We start from the raw sequence: 18,540 nt of genomic DNA on the forward strand, positions 1-18,540 counted from the left end.
TCCACTGCCTTCAATGCATCTTCCTGTGCAGAGGATGCTCTGTAAAATGTTTTGAATTTCAGAGACACACTACCAAAGTAGAAGTTTTTTTGTTTTTGCTTTTTTAAAGGAATGGCAATGACACACAGGGATGCATCCAGGCCATTGATTTATTACGGCCTTGGAGCGTTTTGGACCGTTTTGGCTATCATTGCTGGACACGGCAGGCAATCTAATGATGATAGCCTCATCCTAAAGAGGTCATTGTTATCTGGAGGCCACAGGCATACAGGTGAAAAGCTTTTGCCTACAGATAAGACCCCATTTGATTAAACACGTACATTTTTCCCACCTCTAAATGAGGTGAGGGAACCATTAGTTTGTTGGGGAATGGACCACCAAACAATGGCGGTTCTTCCCCTTCATCAAACTCTAAACGGCAGTATCTGCAATTTACAGAGCCTTTCATTTAAACAAATTACATAGCAGTATCTTAACACTCTGTCACTTAACATTTATATTTCTTTGCTTCTAACACTCATTTGTACTTGCATGAAAATGGAACACTACATTTAAGAACAGGACAATTCATGTCTTATTCAGACAGCTAAAATTCACAAACACTTTGGCTCCTCAACTTAATTCTAGTGATTTCTTACTTATGTTCAATATACCTCGGCTTCTTGCCATTAGAATAAGAAACACCTTATAAGCTAGCTCTAAATTCTAGTTAGTAATCACTGTGTCATTATTGCATCCCTAGGAGAAATAGGTAATCTGAAATAACTGTATTCTTTGGGGAACTAATCCCGATTGGTATTCCTCCTACCTTTTAGTGTAACAACTTAATTAAACTACACTCTTATATCCATTCTAAGAGTTGGGCATGCTTGCAGTCTAGGCTGGACTGGCGCTTCCGAGGTCCCTGTCACCCAGAGAGGAGCTGTGCAACTAACAAGGAGCATTTGATGGGAAATGTAGCACCACATTAGATGTCAAACTTGAACTTCTTCCTCATTTACTGATCCAACATTATGTATCAGAAGAAAGAGCTGTGGTCATGCTGCCTTTTGGCTAGCTTCGCACTATATAGGCATAAATACTTACATGTAGAAACAGCAGTCCCTCACCACGTCGCCACCCGACAGGTAGGAATAGGAAAGACCACGTAAGTCCCAATGTATTCTTGGCAGATTTTATTGAAAAAGAGAGTTTACCAAATCTATACATTAAGCCATATGAATCACCCTTTTCCTTGATGGCAGTTAGTCCAGAGGTTCTGCCTCAATAAGAGATGGGTGTGTCACAACAAATGTGGTGCTTTATTTCTAGCTGTGTCTGTTGCCTACTTGCTAATAAATGTGTCCCTTGTTTCTGCTCCTTGCTGCTTAAACTTGCATTGAGATGTCTATGTGAGGCTCCTTCTTTTTCCCTAACTTCAGGGGTAGTTTAGTGCCTCACTAATCTACTTTTACAATAATCTTCATCCTCAAACACTATAAGATTTCCAATGAGTTGTTGCCCTTGTTACTCACTTCTCCTAACTGGGACCCTCAAAAGTAGATAGTTGGTATCTTTCATGAATACTGTTCTGTGCAGGGTGAGACTGTAAGCACTGGGAAAAGTCTCCATTCCCTCAGGCAATCAAGAAGGAAACTTGACAGACCTTCACAGAGTCCCCTTCTTGTCAGACGCTTACTCTGAGGCAAAGGGATTTTGCTGGTTCTTCACCATTAGTCACTGCTCTACAGTGCTCACTCTCCTCTACAGTGATCACTCTCCTCTTTCAATCCCGCCCATCTATTGACTTCACAGTCCGATTTAGGTGGACTCATGCAGAATGTTTATACCTTCCCGCAATGCCACATAATGAAGGGCTTGTTGGTACATTGTTCATCCTATAATAAAAAAGACCCATCTGTCAGTGCCACACCCAAGCAAAGGGCAATAATGCCAGCCAAGGTCAGGATTCTAGACACTGGGGGCATTTCCTTTGATCTAACTTGGCAAAGCTTACAAACAATCAGGTTTATTTAAATGAAACCCTATCTTGAGAGGACGTTTACAAAAACTGGTCTAGAGATCCTTCAATTCCAACTCCGCTCTGCAACTCTTGTCTCACAACTGATAACTCCCTCAGAGTTTATTCTGTTGGGCTCAGTATTAGCCAATGTTCTAAACATTCTGTCCTTCAGCTCATACATGCTGTAGACATACAGGACACAACCCACATGAAATATAAACCCCAATACATACTGTACAGGCAGCTATACTGAAAAACAAACTTTGACTAGTATAACATTGTGACACAGACTCAGCTAGGCTAAAAACAAATAGACGAATATTCCTATGAAAAAGATCAGCCCTCCCTCCTGCAAAGATCTTGTGCCAAGATCTTTCCTTAAACTAACTACCAAATAGCAATAGTAGTACCAATGCCAATAGTAGTTCATTGTAGGAGCCAACCAATTAGTTTGAAGAACAAATAAAAGCATTTGTATAAAAAAGGTTTGCATTCTTTGCCCTAGTTGCTAGATTTTGTGTCCTATTCGGTTATTAATGAAAATCACTCTACCAGTGCAGCATGGGAAAATATCTTACTCTCCACAATACACTGGGCACTTCATTTAATCCGATGCTTACAACTTCAACACACTTAAATATTAACAACTATTGCTTCCTGTGGGAACCAAGTTGTGTTCTATTTGACCTTATTGTTTATCTGGATACATGACCTCAACCTAAAAGTTTCTTGTGTCACCTATTTTCATGGTGATACAGTAACAATAAGACATAAAACATACAGGATGAACAGAATGCTTACTTTTATAAACACATGAATTAAATATACATACAAAAGGGCTTTATTCCAGTATTTTGTTTTTAAAGTGCTTTATATTTTTTCACGGTTTCACGGTATGATAAAATTTCACAGTCCTGGGCATTTTATTAATTTGTTCTGTCTTAACTAAAACTATGACATAAAGTTGTCCAGCTGTAACCCAACTATTCCCCTGCAAACCAAGAGAGTAGAAAAGCTTCCTTACATCATCACTTGAACCAGGAAACATCCCATGTTTATTCGCCACCATCTGCCTCTCCCTCCTTTTCACAAAGAATTTCTTCCCTCTCTATAGCTTGCTTAATCTCCACAACGGCCCCTCGCGGCGGGATGCCTGGCTTTCACCTTGTGGATACCCTGCCGGGGTTATCTCACAGGGGAATACCAGGACGGGTTCCCTAAGCAAGCGCATAGATGCCTGCGATGTGGGCGATTTGCGCTATATAAATACATGTACATTTACATTTACATTTACATCTTTAGACACAAAGGGGCCCATTAGGATGGCGGGCGGATTGACCCTGCCAGGCTGGCGGTAGCCACCGCCGGCATCGTTGGGGCGATCCGCCCGCCATCCTTGCTCTAAAGACCCCCCGCCATATTAGCATGGCGGGGGGTACAGCGGCGGACGGAAAGATAGTCTGCCGCTTTTCCGCCCCGGTCGCCTTACGGCCGGGACGGAAAAGGGTTTATATGGTGGCGGTGTCTATTAGACACCGCCAGCCATATTATGATGGGCATTTGTGAATGCCTTTCCCTGGCGGCAATGCCGCCACAGAAAGACATGCGGAGTCCCCCTGCGGGGGCCCGTTGCGGGCCCCCAGGGACTCCAGGTGGTGGGGGTGCACATGGGGGGTACCTATGGTACCCCCCTGCATTTTAATGCACAACCTGACAGGCACCTCGCGGGGCCGTTCATGTTGTGCATTGAAATGCACAATGTGCATTTTTAGCATTGCGGCGGGCGGTGATTTCAGCACCGCCCGCCGCAATGCTAAAAATGCGGGAAGCACTCGCCACTGTAGTGGGCGCATCCTAATATGTACAACGGGACCCCAGCCCTTATGGCGGGTGGTCCCATTCACCGGTAGGATGACGGGCGGACACCGTCCTCTATAGAAGCAATTGAGAATTTGTAACTGGGAAAGTGTTCACATTGGCATCTTAGAAACTAGGTTTTCTCGAGCCAGGGCCTAAACTCTTCCATGTAAGCCTTACAAAAAAGGCAATATTGAGACAATAAATGTTCAATCTGTGAAGTTTCTGTCTAAATGTCCCAGACATTTTGCCAATATGGGTTGGCTAGTGACCTGTCAGTATTTAATAGCTCTAACCCTTCTCCAATGAGCACTGTTTCAAGCCCATTAAGTGTTTTTGTACAACACTGATCTGACACCAAACAGTAATGACAGAACTGGGTGTAAACCTGGAGTGAAATGTTTGCCCATTGCCTTTTAAAAAAAAAGGAAACAGCCCATTCTAATTTTGTATAAATCAGTCCATGTTGACTTTAACCTAACCCCTTTATTCCCCTTGTCACTCTGAGCCCCCAAGATGCATCCTGCCTAGAGCACTGAGCTGCAGATCTTACTTCCTCTAGCTCGTATGAAGGTATGTGGCTAGGTTGAGCACCCTTGCTCAATGTACCCATCTTCAATGGAAGGGGCATTGAGTTGTGCATGTAGGCCCTAGAGCTCTTAGTCCCATACAAAGAGGCATAGCCTTAAGAACACAGGAAGATAGGGTGAAATATTCTCCAGCTGCCCCTATTCCTCAGTCAAGCATACATGGGGAGAGGCTACTTCTAGACGACAAAGGAAGCTAATTAGGTTTCTTTTTATCTGTTGATGTCAGGTTACTGACAGACTTTTTTTCTCTTCATTTTACAGAAGAAGAATCCTGCCATCACATACAGCATTGAGAACAGCACTGACTTCTTGGTCAGCCAGGATGGTTACATTCAGTCCAATGTGCAGTTGAATACCTCCGGAACTAACGTTATACTGGTAGGTCGCCGCGCCTCCATGAGTCTTTTCCTGCGGGGTATATGCAGGCATGCGGAGTAATGATGGGTGCTGCTTGTCTTTTGATGAATTCTGAAGATTGTTTCTGACATCACCAATAATGTAACTATACTCACACTTGTACTAGGCATCCGCCATGCAGTTCATATTTCCAAAAATACCCGGAATTCCAGTCACGGCCAACACCCATTTAATTAGCATTTGCAAAGTACTCACAATCTGAACTGTGTGGAATGTCTGAATCCTGTCCCTTGGCTCTTACATGGTCTAATTGCATCACCTCAACTGGATCATTCTGAAACAATTTTTGGGAATTTCTTTGTCACTCAATAAAAGTTTCAAAACATGGGCCCTATTCACTAAAGAATGCAAAAGAATGGGCAGATATTTGCTTTTCCACCTGACATACTTTTGCATTTTTATTCCTATTCACAAACATTCCTAGAAGTATGCATGGACAGTTGCACCGGGGTCTTGTTCCCCCTGGGCGTGTGCATGCAGTTCTACATACCGTAGATTTATGGGCATTGGCATAGAGCCCCTTGGGCAAACACACAATATTGTTTATTTTTCTCTGTGGGGCAAACATTTTTCCCCACGGAGGAAACTCTTCCCTCACATTACCTTCTCATTCTGAGAGGGGAGTAATTTTACAACCATTTCCGGGGCAGGAAAGTGTTATTTTGGAGTTTGCAAAGGCCCACAAACGTACATGTTTTTGGACGATCGCAAGCTTAAAAGGCAAAGCACGCCCAGGAACGTCTCTTCCCAACCCTTGTGTGAGATATTGCATTTCTCTACACATGTTGCAAATAAATCCACCGTAGTAAATCCCAGAATGCCTGCCTGGAATCCTTGTATGAATTTCCTGCCAGGCGAAAATTGAGATTTTTTTGGCTGTAAACTTACGTTCATGGTGAAAATCACGTAATAAATAGAACTTCCTAAAGGGAAAGAAATGGGAGCAAAAGCAGAGATCTGATGGTAAAACCGTCCTCAGCTTGGGAATGGGTACTCAGAAAATGTGACACTTTTCGGTGAAGGAATGTACATCCTGAAGGGGTGGCAGAGGCGAAGCCTGAGCTGACTCTGGTGTCTAATTTGTTTTCTTATGTAAAATCGTAATTTCAAAGGTATGTGAAAGAAACTTGAGTCATCATTCTGAATATCTCGGGATCATCAAGCGATCAAATCGTACCTGGGAATTCTGTTAGTGCTTGTTCAGTTTTTTTTCCTTGAGTGAGTTAAATTCCTGGTTTCGCAGGTTGGAATAAGGGATAAGTGGTGGTACCGCTGTGGATTACCCCATTATGAGTGGACAAGGGTGAATACAGATCTCTCCAACCCATCCACCCCTGAAAGTAGCTCTCCAGCCACAGGGTTGGCAGAAGTCTCCCCATTTTGCAAACGCTCAATAATTGCTCCTTTTTCCAGGCGGCCTATCTGGGAAAGCCTAGGCATATACTCAGATGAATTTGGGGCACCAGCCTTTCGCTTGACAGACAAAGAAAAGGATTTATATTGTTTACAACAGGAGCAGCTATTTCATTTCAGTTCAATATATTTTTAGTTATAAACCTATGCTCACATACGAAAATGACAGTTTACACTTCTTAGGGATTCACAGAGGGATTTGTGACGGGTACAAATGGCTTTATTACTGAAGTAGTAAATCCCACGGAAAGGGTGAATGCCCACAAACCTGTGAGTTTGTTGGAGTTTGCAAACTGAGGTGACCCATTCCACCTTGGAAACAGAGTTTTACCCCAGCAAGGGGCTGAAGTAACTCCATTTTCAGGACTGGAAGGCAGTTGCATCACCTCTAAACTTGGCGTGTGTGCGAGTGAATGGGTTCGAGAACTTTCGAAATGTAGAAAAAACATTGCATATGGGAATACGCTGGCTCCTTGTAAAGCATTCCATACTCAGGAGGTCGATTGGTGCTAGACTTGCTTTGGTGCTTTTCAGACATGAAGTAAACATGTTCCAATGCACTTTGTTTCTGTGGTTTTATGGTCTGTCGATCCCTCTGCGTCACTAGGAGACGCCACCAATCTGCAGTGCTTTACCTATGACCCATAACCTGAACTGCTCTCTTCCAGGTCGCTGCTGTTGACAGGACAAGTGGGGAGAAAGCCACAACCCTGGTCTTGGTGGAGGTTACCCCTGTAGCTGGTAGGAATTGGGCTTTTTTCATCATTTCTAAAGAACTGTATTGTACTTTCCTTTTCTCCCCATTCCTCCTCTTCTATGGGCAAAGATGGACCAACTACCTGACAGCCCAATGCCTCTATGATTCCATTAGGAATGGACACTAGCCCTCCCAATGTACAGTGACTGCCTTTGAAAATGAAAGCTGTCTCCACCATGTGGATATGTTTTCCTGTCTCCACATCTTCACAGGCCTCAGCGTACCTGCTATTTGGTCGTCAGGCACAAGTACCTACTTTAAAATATAACGTAACGGGGGCCAAAACGTTTGGTCTGTGATGTGCCTGAGGGCCACATTGGTGCCAGCAGGTTGGCAGTCAGACAAGAGGGTTAGGGGAATTGGTGGTAAGATGGGTACAGGTGAAAGATATACATCTAGGGCCCGATTCACAAAGGCAATCTGAGACAAAAGCCTAACTTTACGACTTTTGGTATTCACAAAGGATATTTACGAGTCATATCTTTACATCGCAGTCGGGCTGTAATCTCCACACCCGGACCGTACTCTCCGCACTCGGACCGTACTCTTCGCACCTGGGCCGTACTCTCCGGTTCAAGCCGTATTCTTCAGCTCCAACCGGATGAAATGTAATCCATGGGCCAAAATACATTTTTTTACAAGAAGGAACATTAGTAATGTGTGATAAATTGTAGAGGAGGTAATGAAGGTCAGTTTGGGCAGGGAAAAGTCTATGGCCGGAACCTAAATCATAGCCCAGAAAGGTTTGCTCCTTTGCATCATGATACATGAAGTCCATGATTTGCGCTCCTTTCAGTGTTGACTTCAGTGTCACACTACAGTCAACATTGAGAGGAGCGCCATGGACTACTGAACACTGAGGGAAGGAAAATGCATCATTTATTGTCTTGTTGGTCATTATTTTTCTGTTTGTAAACTTTTCTAATGTTGCATGATTGTTATAAGGTCTAGCTTTGGAAGTGATTTTTATTTATTAAGAAGAGTGGTTATCATTGTTCTAGTCCGAGTATAATATAAACATTGTAACTAAAGAAGTTTGTAATGTAAACACTGATCAAGTTTATTAACTATCTTGCTCTTTAGTAAAAAAGAACATAATTCAATCAACCACCCCTTTGATTGTATATACTTTTAGAAAGTGGGCATTTCTTTTTGTGCTTATGACTCTGCTTTGCGGCCAGACTCTAATCCACATCTAGGGTAGAGTGACACCAGGACTTGTGCATACATTACAGACACCCAACACACATGAAGGGTTGGGTGAAACAGGGTTGCATCTGCATTCATCTGTATACTGAATGGTCTTCCTGGGAAGGGAGAGTTTGGGGCGTTGACATTTTACATTTGCCCTCACACAAAGGGTTTGTTTACCCCCCTACTGATGTCTGGAGTCAGGGCTGGGATTGAATGGTGGTAATGTGCACTTCTAAAAGTTACCGCCACATCAAAGACATTTTGGGTATAAGTGTCCAAAAAGATGGAGGGACCCCTGTTAAATATGACAGGGAGGGGATCTTGACAACGGAAAGGAGTTAACACCCTGTCTCTGTGATGATAGGTAGGATGTCCTTAAACCTATCACTGACGGAGATGCAGTATGGGTTTTGTTTAACCTGAGGACCAGGATGATGTCGCGATGAGAAAAACAAGGCAGGGCAAAGTAGACAGAGGACTATACAATTACTGAGGGTTAATGACACTAGATAAACACAAAAGTTTTTTTAAAAAACAAAATTAAAATTTATTACCTCCCACTCGGGTTACAATCTAGAAACTATTAAAAACAAATTAATACGAGCCACCGTTGGGTGGTCAATTAATACATCAGAATACAGTTAAAATCAAACAGTCATATGTGATCAGAAGTGAAAAAAGTCGACGCGGCGTTTCGGTGCTTTGCTATTCTTCACACCTTCTTCAGGACGTTCACTAAACTTGATATCTTGACCGCGTATCATCACTACGGCAGCGCTATACACGGAAGCACGGAGGAGCAGGGAGGCCGGATTCCCTAAAACAGAGCCTCTTCAATCAATAAGAAGAGTATCCAGATTCGGTAATCTACAAGAACCGAGAAAAAATAGTGTGTATTACCTGAAATTATCAAAGGATTCTTCTATTCTTGAATTATCGGTGGCCCCTCCGTGTACATGGAACAGTGGTGTATTAACACTTAAGCTCCTGTGAGAGCAGAACCGTGTATTAATCTTCAGAAATCCGCTGAAAGAACTTGATATGTTCATCTGATAAACACTAAAGATATCAAGTTTAGTGAACGTCCTGAAGAAGGTGTGAAGAATAGCAAAGCACCGAAACGCCGCGTCGACTTTTTTCACTTCTGATCACATATGACTGTTTGATTTTAACTGTATTCTGATGTATTAATTGACCACCCAACGGTGGCTCGTATTAATTTGTTTTTAATAGTTTCTAGATTGTAACCCGAGTGGGAGGTAATAAATTTTAATTTTGTTTTTTAAAAAAACTTTTGTGTTTATCTAGTGTCATTAACCCTCAGTAATTGTATAGTCCTCTGTCTACTTTGCCCTGCCTTGTTTTTCTCATCGCGACATCATCCTGGTCCTCAGGTTAAACAAAACCCATACTGCATCTCCGTCAGTGATAGGTTTAAGGACATCCTACCTATCATCACAGAGACAGGGTGTTAACTCCTTTCCATTTTGGGTATAAGTACAGGGGCTCTTACCCCATGTTTTTAGGCACCAGGTGGGACTTGTAACCAGATGCTGCTAGCTCTACATTCTGCACCTTGCCAGGAGGAACTGGTGGACTGTCAGGAGAAAGCACCACTTGGACTATTGTGCTGACCTGCTAAGAAGGATTGCCTCATCTGATAGAGATTACTAGCCGCAAATTCCTTAACGTAGAATTATCCCCAGGCGTAAGACTGGATCCGGAAAATTTTCTTTGCCATAACATCTCTGCGCACCGGGGGGGGCGGTACCACGTGACTCCGCCCTGACTTCATCCGCGGGCGTGACGTTAGCAAGGTCACATAAGCCCAACCCCGTGCGACAACGTCAGTTTTTTTCTTTTCCGCGTGCAACGCGGATCCGGATCATGTCCCTGACCTATTTTCAGGCCTGCTTTTCACGCTTTGCCTTGAGAAACAGTGTACAAATGCCTTCGGGCTTTAAGACGTGTACTTCTTGTGCACGTCAGATGTCGGCGACGGACCCTCACCCCATCTGTATGTGGTGTTTGGGCAAGCACCATGACTCTACGGACTGGGACGCTTGTCAGCACCTCAAACCGAAGTCCCGGTGGGAGCGCCGGATGAAATTTCTGTCAGCCCGCATGTCAAGGTCGTTGTCGTCCCAGCATCCGTCCCCTACTTCAGAGGACTGGAGCCGCCGATTCTGACTGCAGCATCGCCCTTCACCACGGCCCCAAGGACATCGCTCGCCAGCTGGTAGGTCCTGCAGCTTGTCTCCGAGGCCCTGTCCTCGTTCTTCAGAGGGCGCGGGTTCCCCTACGGACGTGTGCCTTCGCCTGTTGCCACCCTACCCGCCGTTCCCCAGCTTAGGGCCGACTAGGACCCAAATGACAGCCTATGCTGCAGCTCTGCTGGATTCTTTGGCCCCTCTTCCACCTCCTGAGACTTCAAGCTGTAAGAGGGTGGTGTCATCGAGGTGTGGTCCTGCGGGGCTCCCCCCTTCAACCCACGGCGTCCCTGCCTTGCCGCAAATCCCTACGGAGCTCCCTGTGGCGTCGCAGGAGATCGCCGGGACTCAGGGCTCGCCCCCGAGTCCCCCTCGGTCCTCCTAGCCGGCGCCTTTGTGGTGCCAAAGGCTTTCCTCCCCGGTCCTGGTGGTGCCCCGGGTGGAAGCCGGGGCAAGGGGTGCTTTCCCAAGTCCCTCTCGATCCTCTACGCAGGTGGCTGCCTCGTTTGAGGTTGAGCCAGTGCCTTTTTGGCGCCGTTCCTTAGCCGAACCGGCTCCGACCCCACCCCATTCTTCTAGGGAGCACGTGGTGGGGTGGAGGTCAACTCGGCGGTGCCAATGTCCACTCCGGCGTGATAGACATCGAGCCAGCGCCTGTGGTGGACTCCACGGTGCCATGCCGGCGTCGGGTCCTCGACTTGTCTCCAGAGGTTCCTTCCTCTCCGGAGGTTGGTCATCTCCTGGTTTCTTCTTCTCCAGAGACGGGACGCCGTGTTGTTGCTTTTTCGCCAGCGTCTTCCAGGGAGGGCTCCTCGCCGTCACTGCGCCTCCACCCTCAGACCTTTCTTCTACAGCTGGCGGGTGGTTGCTCCGCCTGCTTCTCTGCCTTCCCCTGGGTCCCCTCAGGTTTGCCGCTCGTCCGTGGATCCCGCTGGCCGTTAATTCCTCGGGCTGGACTTGGGGACAGACAGATTAGTTTACAGCCGTCGCTCGCGGAGGAATTGCTTTCACCCCTGCGGTGATCCGGTGCCTCAGCCGCTCCTGCACCACCACTGTCCTGCTCCACATGACCCAGTCTGTCTTTCCTTCCACCCTTCTACTCAGGGCCCTCTTCTGCAGACTGCTTTTCATTCCTTGCCTGTGGTGTTGTTTCCTCCGTCACGGGAGGCCCGGTGGTTGGATTCATGAGGGTGTAACATCTTCGGTTCCTCCATTGCCGCTTTGAGGGCGCTCAACGCCCTTTGTGTGTTGGCTAGGGCTACCTCCAGCCTGTGGGGTTCTGTGGAGTCCCTTTTGTCTCGCCTCTCCCACGAGGGTGCTCGCGCTGATCTACGGCACCATGTGTTGGACGGTCGGGAGTTGGCCGCGTTTATTCTTCGTGCGACCTTGGATGTTGCTGGTGCTCTCCGCAGTGCTATGGCCACTTCTGTGGTGGCCCTCTGCCTCCATGCTTGGTTGCGGGATGGTGTTTTTCCTGAGAATATTAGGGAGCGTCTGGTATACTTGCCCTTTGATGGGGTTTTTTTGTTTAACACCCATGCGGACTCCGCCATTCAACGTCTCCTTGCGGGGATCTGTCCTCCTTCCGCTCCATAAACTTGACTTGTTGTTGATGGGAGGCGTTATCCCATCTTTTTCCTGGAATCTGGTGTTTTGATTTGGCGTTTGTGTGTTCTATGTGGTCTGACGTGCCTTCGGGGTCCCTACTTTGCCCCCTTCTCTCCTGTTGGCTGCTGGTACAGCCTTTGTGGCAATTGTATATTTTGTTTCGGGCTGATTGTTAAACCGTCTGTAGTTCTAACCACAGGTCCTTATGTTCTTGTTCTCTGATGCAGGATTTTTTCCCTAAGAGTGGTCCCCATGTTTCCTTTGGGATGTGTCATACCCTAAGTGGGGTACTTGTAGCTATTGTACAGCTCTGTCCTACTCTGGGAGGGTGTGGACTCCCCTTTGCGGGTTCCTCGCCTTTCCTGGCGTCGCTGTATACCGCTGATGCAGTTCCTTTGATCTTTGCCTGGGCGTAGCTTACGCTGCTTGCGCTGCTCCAGGTTCTGTCATTTTCAGTATCCGCTGCATCGCTGGATCTGCATTGGCATGCTGTCTTTGGCGTTGTGCTGGTGTTTTCCTGTGTTCTGGTTGACGGATTTAGTCCGTCCTACTTATTTCTCCTCTTCTCTTCTGGCTGGTCCCACTTTTTTCGTGGGTCGGTTTATGTCTGGAACGGTCTTCCCTTAGGGGTTGTTCCGGATTTTCCAGGTGTTTGCCTTTGTCTTGCGTTCGGCTTGGTCTGGGTGCTGGGCTTCATCGTACTTGCCAGCTGCCGGCTGCGCACACCTGCTCTTTCTGGTCCGAGGCCTGTTTTCTTTTGGCATGTGCCCTTGTTTTCATGCCTCTTGTTCTGTTGGAGCCTTGTGAGACTGCGTCTTTCTTCTCCCGCCTGCCTTTCTTGACTGTGGAGCTGTCCCTGCCTTGTCCGTTGGCTCGAGGCTGAGGCCGGTTCAGCTGTCCCCTTCACTGTGTGTGTTCTCCTGTGGTGGGCTCTGCCTCAATTTCTACCTCTTCTCCTTGGAATATAATGGTATAAATGTATTTGCTAGTTAATTAAAACCGTTGCAGAAGTGCCAACATTATCAAAAGAAAAAAACACAATTTATATACATTTACAACGCATTCCTTCATAATTATTCATTTTAAAAGCTTCTTAAAAATAAAGCAGAATGAGATTTTTAAAAAGAAGCAGCTTTAACGGCAAAATGTATAATTTCTGTCCAATTGCTGCCACCCCATTCCACACTATCCAGCCAAACTTTTTGCCGACCATTGACAAGCCCTTCTGACCTTGGCGAACCATCCCTCTTTTCCATATACCATGCCCTCAGGTACTGTACTGTCCGATCTCCGCGTACTGCAGATGTAAATGTTAATTTCTTTGAGGGGAATTTCTTGAGTGCGCCCATGTCTTCCTCTGCATAAATTCCTTAGGTCTCCATTTCAGGCATTTTACTATCGCACAGTTTCAGATGCAATTCAGTTGTGGATCATTCGGTGCAAAGCATGCCAGTAGAGCTTTCCTCCTGGTGCAAATCCCCCGCTCTTTAAGCAGTTTTTTACAGGAGCACAGTAAATGCAGCAGCTCTTCCGATGCTGAACCACATAAGCAGCACGCAGTGCCCGCTTTCTCTCTTAACCAGGGAGGAAGATGTCGACTGCAGGGTAACAGCCCCAGTCTGTACTTCATGAAAGCAATTTTTATATTCTTGCCATACACCAGATTGAAATAGGCTTGGGCGGCCGAGTCCGTATATGTCTTTAATGTTATCCAGCCTTGGGCCCTTTTTGTCGATGTGGCCTTGTCCTCGAACAAGGAAAGATGTTTCACTGTTTTCCACACTACTTTTTTGAAAATAGTAGTAGTTGTTGATGTTTCCCAGAGCTGATATAGGCCCAACCCATTTAAACTGCTATAAAGATATTCCGCAGTAGGTGATTTGGAATGTTGTTCTATCTCCTTCCATAGCTGTTCGTTTAGTGTACCATGTGGAGCTTTTCGTACTTTGTCCCATGCAATAATGAATGCTCCTTGCCTTGCAACTATTTGTTTTTGAACACCAAATTCAAGCCTAATTTGTGCCGGTGAGGTGTATTTGGGCAGCCCAAAGATGATCCTGTATGCAGTTGTTACTACGGCGTCAAGTATTTTAGCGTCTCTGCCTTTCTGAGCTTCACTGCCATAGGTGATTGTTGGCAGCAGTTTTGCCCGAACTACCTCAGTCAAAGGGAGGATCGATGGCCCCATCAACTTTGAATTTAGTGTTTTTAAAGTGGAAGCCATTATTATGCCTTTGCACCAAATGCTATTATTCTGTGATGCAAAGCGACCCCCACTGTCCAACTTCACGCCCAGGTATTTGTATTCCGCTGTATCCTCAATTTTAGTCCCCCCTAAAACCAGGTTCCAGTTTGTCTCCTTTTTTTCTTGATTATCATGGTTCATGTCTTAGCCAAGTTGATTGTTAGATTATTTGCTTTGGAGAAGTCCCGAGTTGCATTTAGGAGACGTTGTAGCCCTACTTTTGTTTTTACTAATCAGGACTATGTCATCCGCATACAAGAGGCAGGGTATCAACATATCTCCTAGTTTTGGGGCATGTGAGTTGTGGCTGATCAGGAGTGGTACTAAGTCAGCTATATATAAGTTGAAGAGAGTCGGTGCTAAGATGCAACCTTGTTTCAACCCTTTAACCGTTGACAAAAAAGTTCTGTCACCCAACTTCACCTGCAGCCATGTGTCTGTGTGCAAGTTTTTTAGCAAATTTAATAATGGCTGTGGCATCCCCCAACTATGCAGCTTGGACCATAATTTAGTGCAATTGACATGATCAAATGCGGCCTTCTAGTCAATAAAAAGTAAGTATAGAGGTGTCCGTGTGTCTTCAGCCTTGTCCATAAGCATTGCCATGCTTGGAATGTTGGTGTGGTTCGGAGTGATTTTACAAATCCAGTTTGTTGTAAGGGGATTGCAGATTTGTCTGTGGCCCATGCCTGGAGATCCTCTAATAACCTCCCAGCAAAATATGTTGCCTCATTGTCTAATAAAGCCACTAGTCGATAGTTTTGTGGGGCCGACTTTTCACCAGATTTCAAAATTGGGGAAATGATTGACCCTTTCAAAGATTTAGGCAGGGTGTTTAGTGTCCTAATTTCACTAAACAGTGGTTCCAGTGCTTCTGCCCAGAAGGTTGCCTCCTGTTTGTATGAAGCTGGTGGTATTCCATTTGGGCCAGGCACACCTTCCCTTCTCCCCTTGCTGATCTGCTGTTTAATTGCTGTTGCGTGACATTTTTGCAATTCTTCAGGTGATGAGCCTCCCCTTCTTTTCCTAGAGTCAATTGTGTTGCATTCTGCCCCATCCTTGTTGGTTATGTGGCAGTCTAGTTCTTTTTGACTAATTTGGTCCTGTTCACTGAGCTCACAATTTTGTTGGAAGTGGGAACTTAGATATTTGACCCAATTTTCCTCTGCGATGTTCGAGGAGATAGCGTCATGATTTTGGTGGATGAATTGATTTATAGTGCACCAGAATCTGGTGCTAATATTATGTTTAATGTCAGCAAATATTTTTGCCCAGAATTCCTCCTCCATGGCTCTGTTTACATTCCTTTTCAGTTTTTTCAGATCTGCCCTTTGTCTCCGTAATAATTCCAGTTGATTTCTGTCATTGGGCATGTGCCGGAGGTGTTTCAAAGATCGATAGATATGTTTTTTTACAAGCTTAATTTCTTGCTTTGAAGAAATCGATATAGGTTTCGTGCCGCTGAACCTTTGCTGGTTAAATGGTTTGCTCTTAGACGTGTGTACTTCCATCATTGTTAGGAAGTTTTGCCATTTCTGAACTTCCCCTTTTCCAGTTCTGGCATTAAAGTGCTGTTTCGCATTTCCCAAAGCTTGAGGAAGAGACTTGCCTAATTTGGGATTTACCTGAGAGTTCATTGTCGAATCTGAACCCCCCCCCCACCCACCTCGCCGGACACACACTCGACGCAGTCTTCTCATCCTGCAAAGACATCGTCTTCAACCACGCCACCGGACTCCACTGGACGGACCACAGCTGCGTCCACTTCACCTTCAAGAGAACGACGACCCACCACCACCATCAACAGGCCGCCCGCAGAAGCTGGAACAAGATCACAGCAGACCAGCTCGCCACCTCCCTGAGCCAGCACCCTCCTGCCAGCTCAGCGAACCCCAGCCAGGCCGCCGGCAACCTCACAAAGTGGATCAGCAACTGCGCGGACGAACTCGCCCCGCTGAGGACCCCGCCCAGCAGACCCGGCAGCAAGAAAGCCCCGTGGTTCACCGACGAACTCAAGAGCTCCAAGAAGAACTGTCGAGCCCTCGAGAAAGTCTGGAGAAGGGAACCTACACCGGACAACAGGACCACCTTCAAGCTGGCCACCCGGAAGCACCACCAGCTGATCCGCGCCGCCAAGAAAACTGCATTCAAGGACCGGCTGGACAACAACGCACACAACTGCAAGGAACTCTTCAACATCGTGAAAGAGCTATCCAACCCCAGCGCAGGAAACAATGACATCACCCCATCGCAAGACCTCTGCAACTCCCTCGCTTCATACTTCCACAACAAGATCGCGGACATACACAACAGCTTCAACAACCAACCAACGCACACCAAGACCGAACAACCACCCCCCACCACCAGCCTCCACGCCTGGACCCCGATCAGCACCGAAGACACCATCCGCACGATGAACTCCATCCACTCCGGATCACCGACCGACCCCTGCCCTCACCACGTCTTCAACAAGGCTGACGCTGTCATCGCACCCCACCTGCGAGACATCATCAACCCATCCTTCGACACCGCCACCTTCCCTGAGAGCTGGAAGCACGCCGAACTCAGCGCTCTACTCAAGAAACCCACAGCGGGTCCCACCGAACTCAAGAATTACCGCCCCATCTCGCTCCTCCCGTTTCCAGCCAAAGTCATCGAGAAGACCGTCAACAAGCAGATGGGCGACTTCCTCGAGTCGAATGGATCCCTCGACCCCTCACAGTCCGGCTTCCGAGCCAATCACAGCACTGAGACCGCCCTCATCGCCGCCACCGATGACATCCGAGCCCTGATGGACAACGGAGAAACAGCGGCCCTCATCCTCCTAGACCTCTCCGCGGCATTCGACACTGTCTGCCACCGCACCCTAGTACAGCGCCTCAGCAACGTCGGAATCCAGGACAAGGCGCTGGAATGGGTCATCTCCTTCCTCGACGGAAGAACACAGAGAGTCCGCCTACCACCGTACAAGTCAGAAGCCACCAAAGTCATCTGCGGCGTCCCTCAAGGATCCTCTCTGAGCCCCACCCTCTTCAACGTCTACATGAGCCCCCTCGCGGCCATAGCACGCCAACACAACCTCAACATAATCTCCTACGCCGACGACACCCAGCTGATCCTCTCCCTGACCAACGACCCCGCCACCGCCAAAGCCAACCTGCACGAAGGGATGAAAGAGGTAGCCGAGTGGATGACGACCAGCCGCCTGAAACTGAACTCGGACAAGACGGAGGTCCTCATCCTGGGCCCCTCACCCTCCGCCTGGGACGACTCCTGGTGGCCTCCCGCCCTGGGCACCGCACCCAAACCGACAGACCATGCACGCAACCTGGGCTTCATCCTGGACTCCTCCCTCTCCATGACCAGGCAAGTCAACAACGTTTCCTCGGCGTGCTTCAACATCCTACGCATGCTACGGAAGATCTTCTGGTGGATCCCCACCGAGACCAGGAAGACCGTCACCCAGGCCCTCGTCACTAGCCGACTGGACTACGGCAACGCCCTCTACGCCGGTACCACCGCCAAGCTCCAGAAGAGACTCCAGCGGATCCAGAACGCCTCAGCCAGACTCATCCTCGACATCCCACGAACCAGCCACATCTCCGGACACCTGAGAGACCTTCACTGGCTCCCCGTCAACAAAAGAATCACCTTCCGCCTCCTCACCCACGCACACAAAGCCCTACACGACCAAGGCCCGAGCTACCTCAACAGCCGAATCAACTTCTACGCTCCCAAACGCCACCTCCGATCAGCCAACCACGCCCTCGCCGCCGTCCCCCGCATCCGAAGAGCGACTACAGGAGGAAGGTCCTTCTCCTACCTGGCCGCCAAGACCTGGAACTCCCTCCCGACCGACCTGCGCCTGACCCAAGACCACCTCTCCTTCAGGAAGAAGCTGAAGACCTGGCTGTTCGAGCAGTAGCGGCACCCCCCCCCCCCCCACCCCCAGCGCCTTGAGACCCTACGGGTATGTAGCGCGCTTTATAAATGCCATTGATTGATTGATTGATTGATTTCTCACCGAGTCAGCAGGCTCAGGGGGTGGATTCTGCTTGTGTGGCCACCAGAGCACAGAGGGGGAGGGGACTTCTGGTTGAAGAAAAGTGCCTCAGTTCAGCTTGAGACAGTTCAGCGTCATCCAAGATGAGATGTGTTTCAGACACCTTCTGAAGTTGGCAAAGGCCGCTTCCGATTCATCTTTAAAGGAGAATATCATTTGGGTGCCATAAGCGTAAGAGATCACC

At 47.4% G+C, this 18,540-nt stretch overlaps 1 protein-coding gene across 9 annotated transcripts in view; it reads left to right on the forward strand.

Annotated features, from left to right (window-relative positions):
• CDHR5 (cadherin related family member 5) overlaps positions 1-18,540 on the forward strand; it is a 423,620-nt gene that overhangs the window by 291,502 nt on the left and 113,578 nt on the right. For all 9 annotated transcript variants that reach the window (XM_086957775.1, XM_086957776.1, XM_086957779.1 and 6 more), the window contains 2 exons: positions 4,711-4,827; positions 6,948-7,020. In XM_086957775.1, coding sequence (XP_086813901.1) covers positions 4,711-4,827; positions 6,948-7,020 — 190 coding nt within the window. The remainder of the gene's footprint in view (positions 1-4,710; positions 4,828-6,947; positions 7,021-18,540) is intronic.

The sequence above is a fragment of the Lissotriton vulgaris genome, chromosome 2_1, assembly GCF_964263255.1.
Source record: "Lissotriton vulgaris chromosome 2_1, aLisVul1.2, whole genome shotgun sequence".
NCBI lineage: Eukaryota > Metazoa > Chordata > Amphibia > Caudata > Salamandridae > Lissotriton > Lissotriton vulgaris.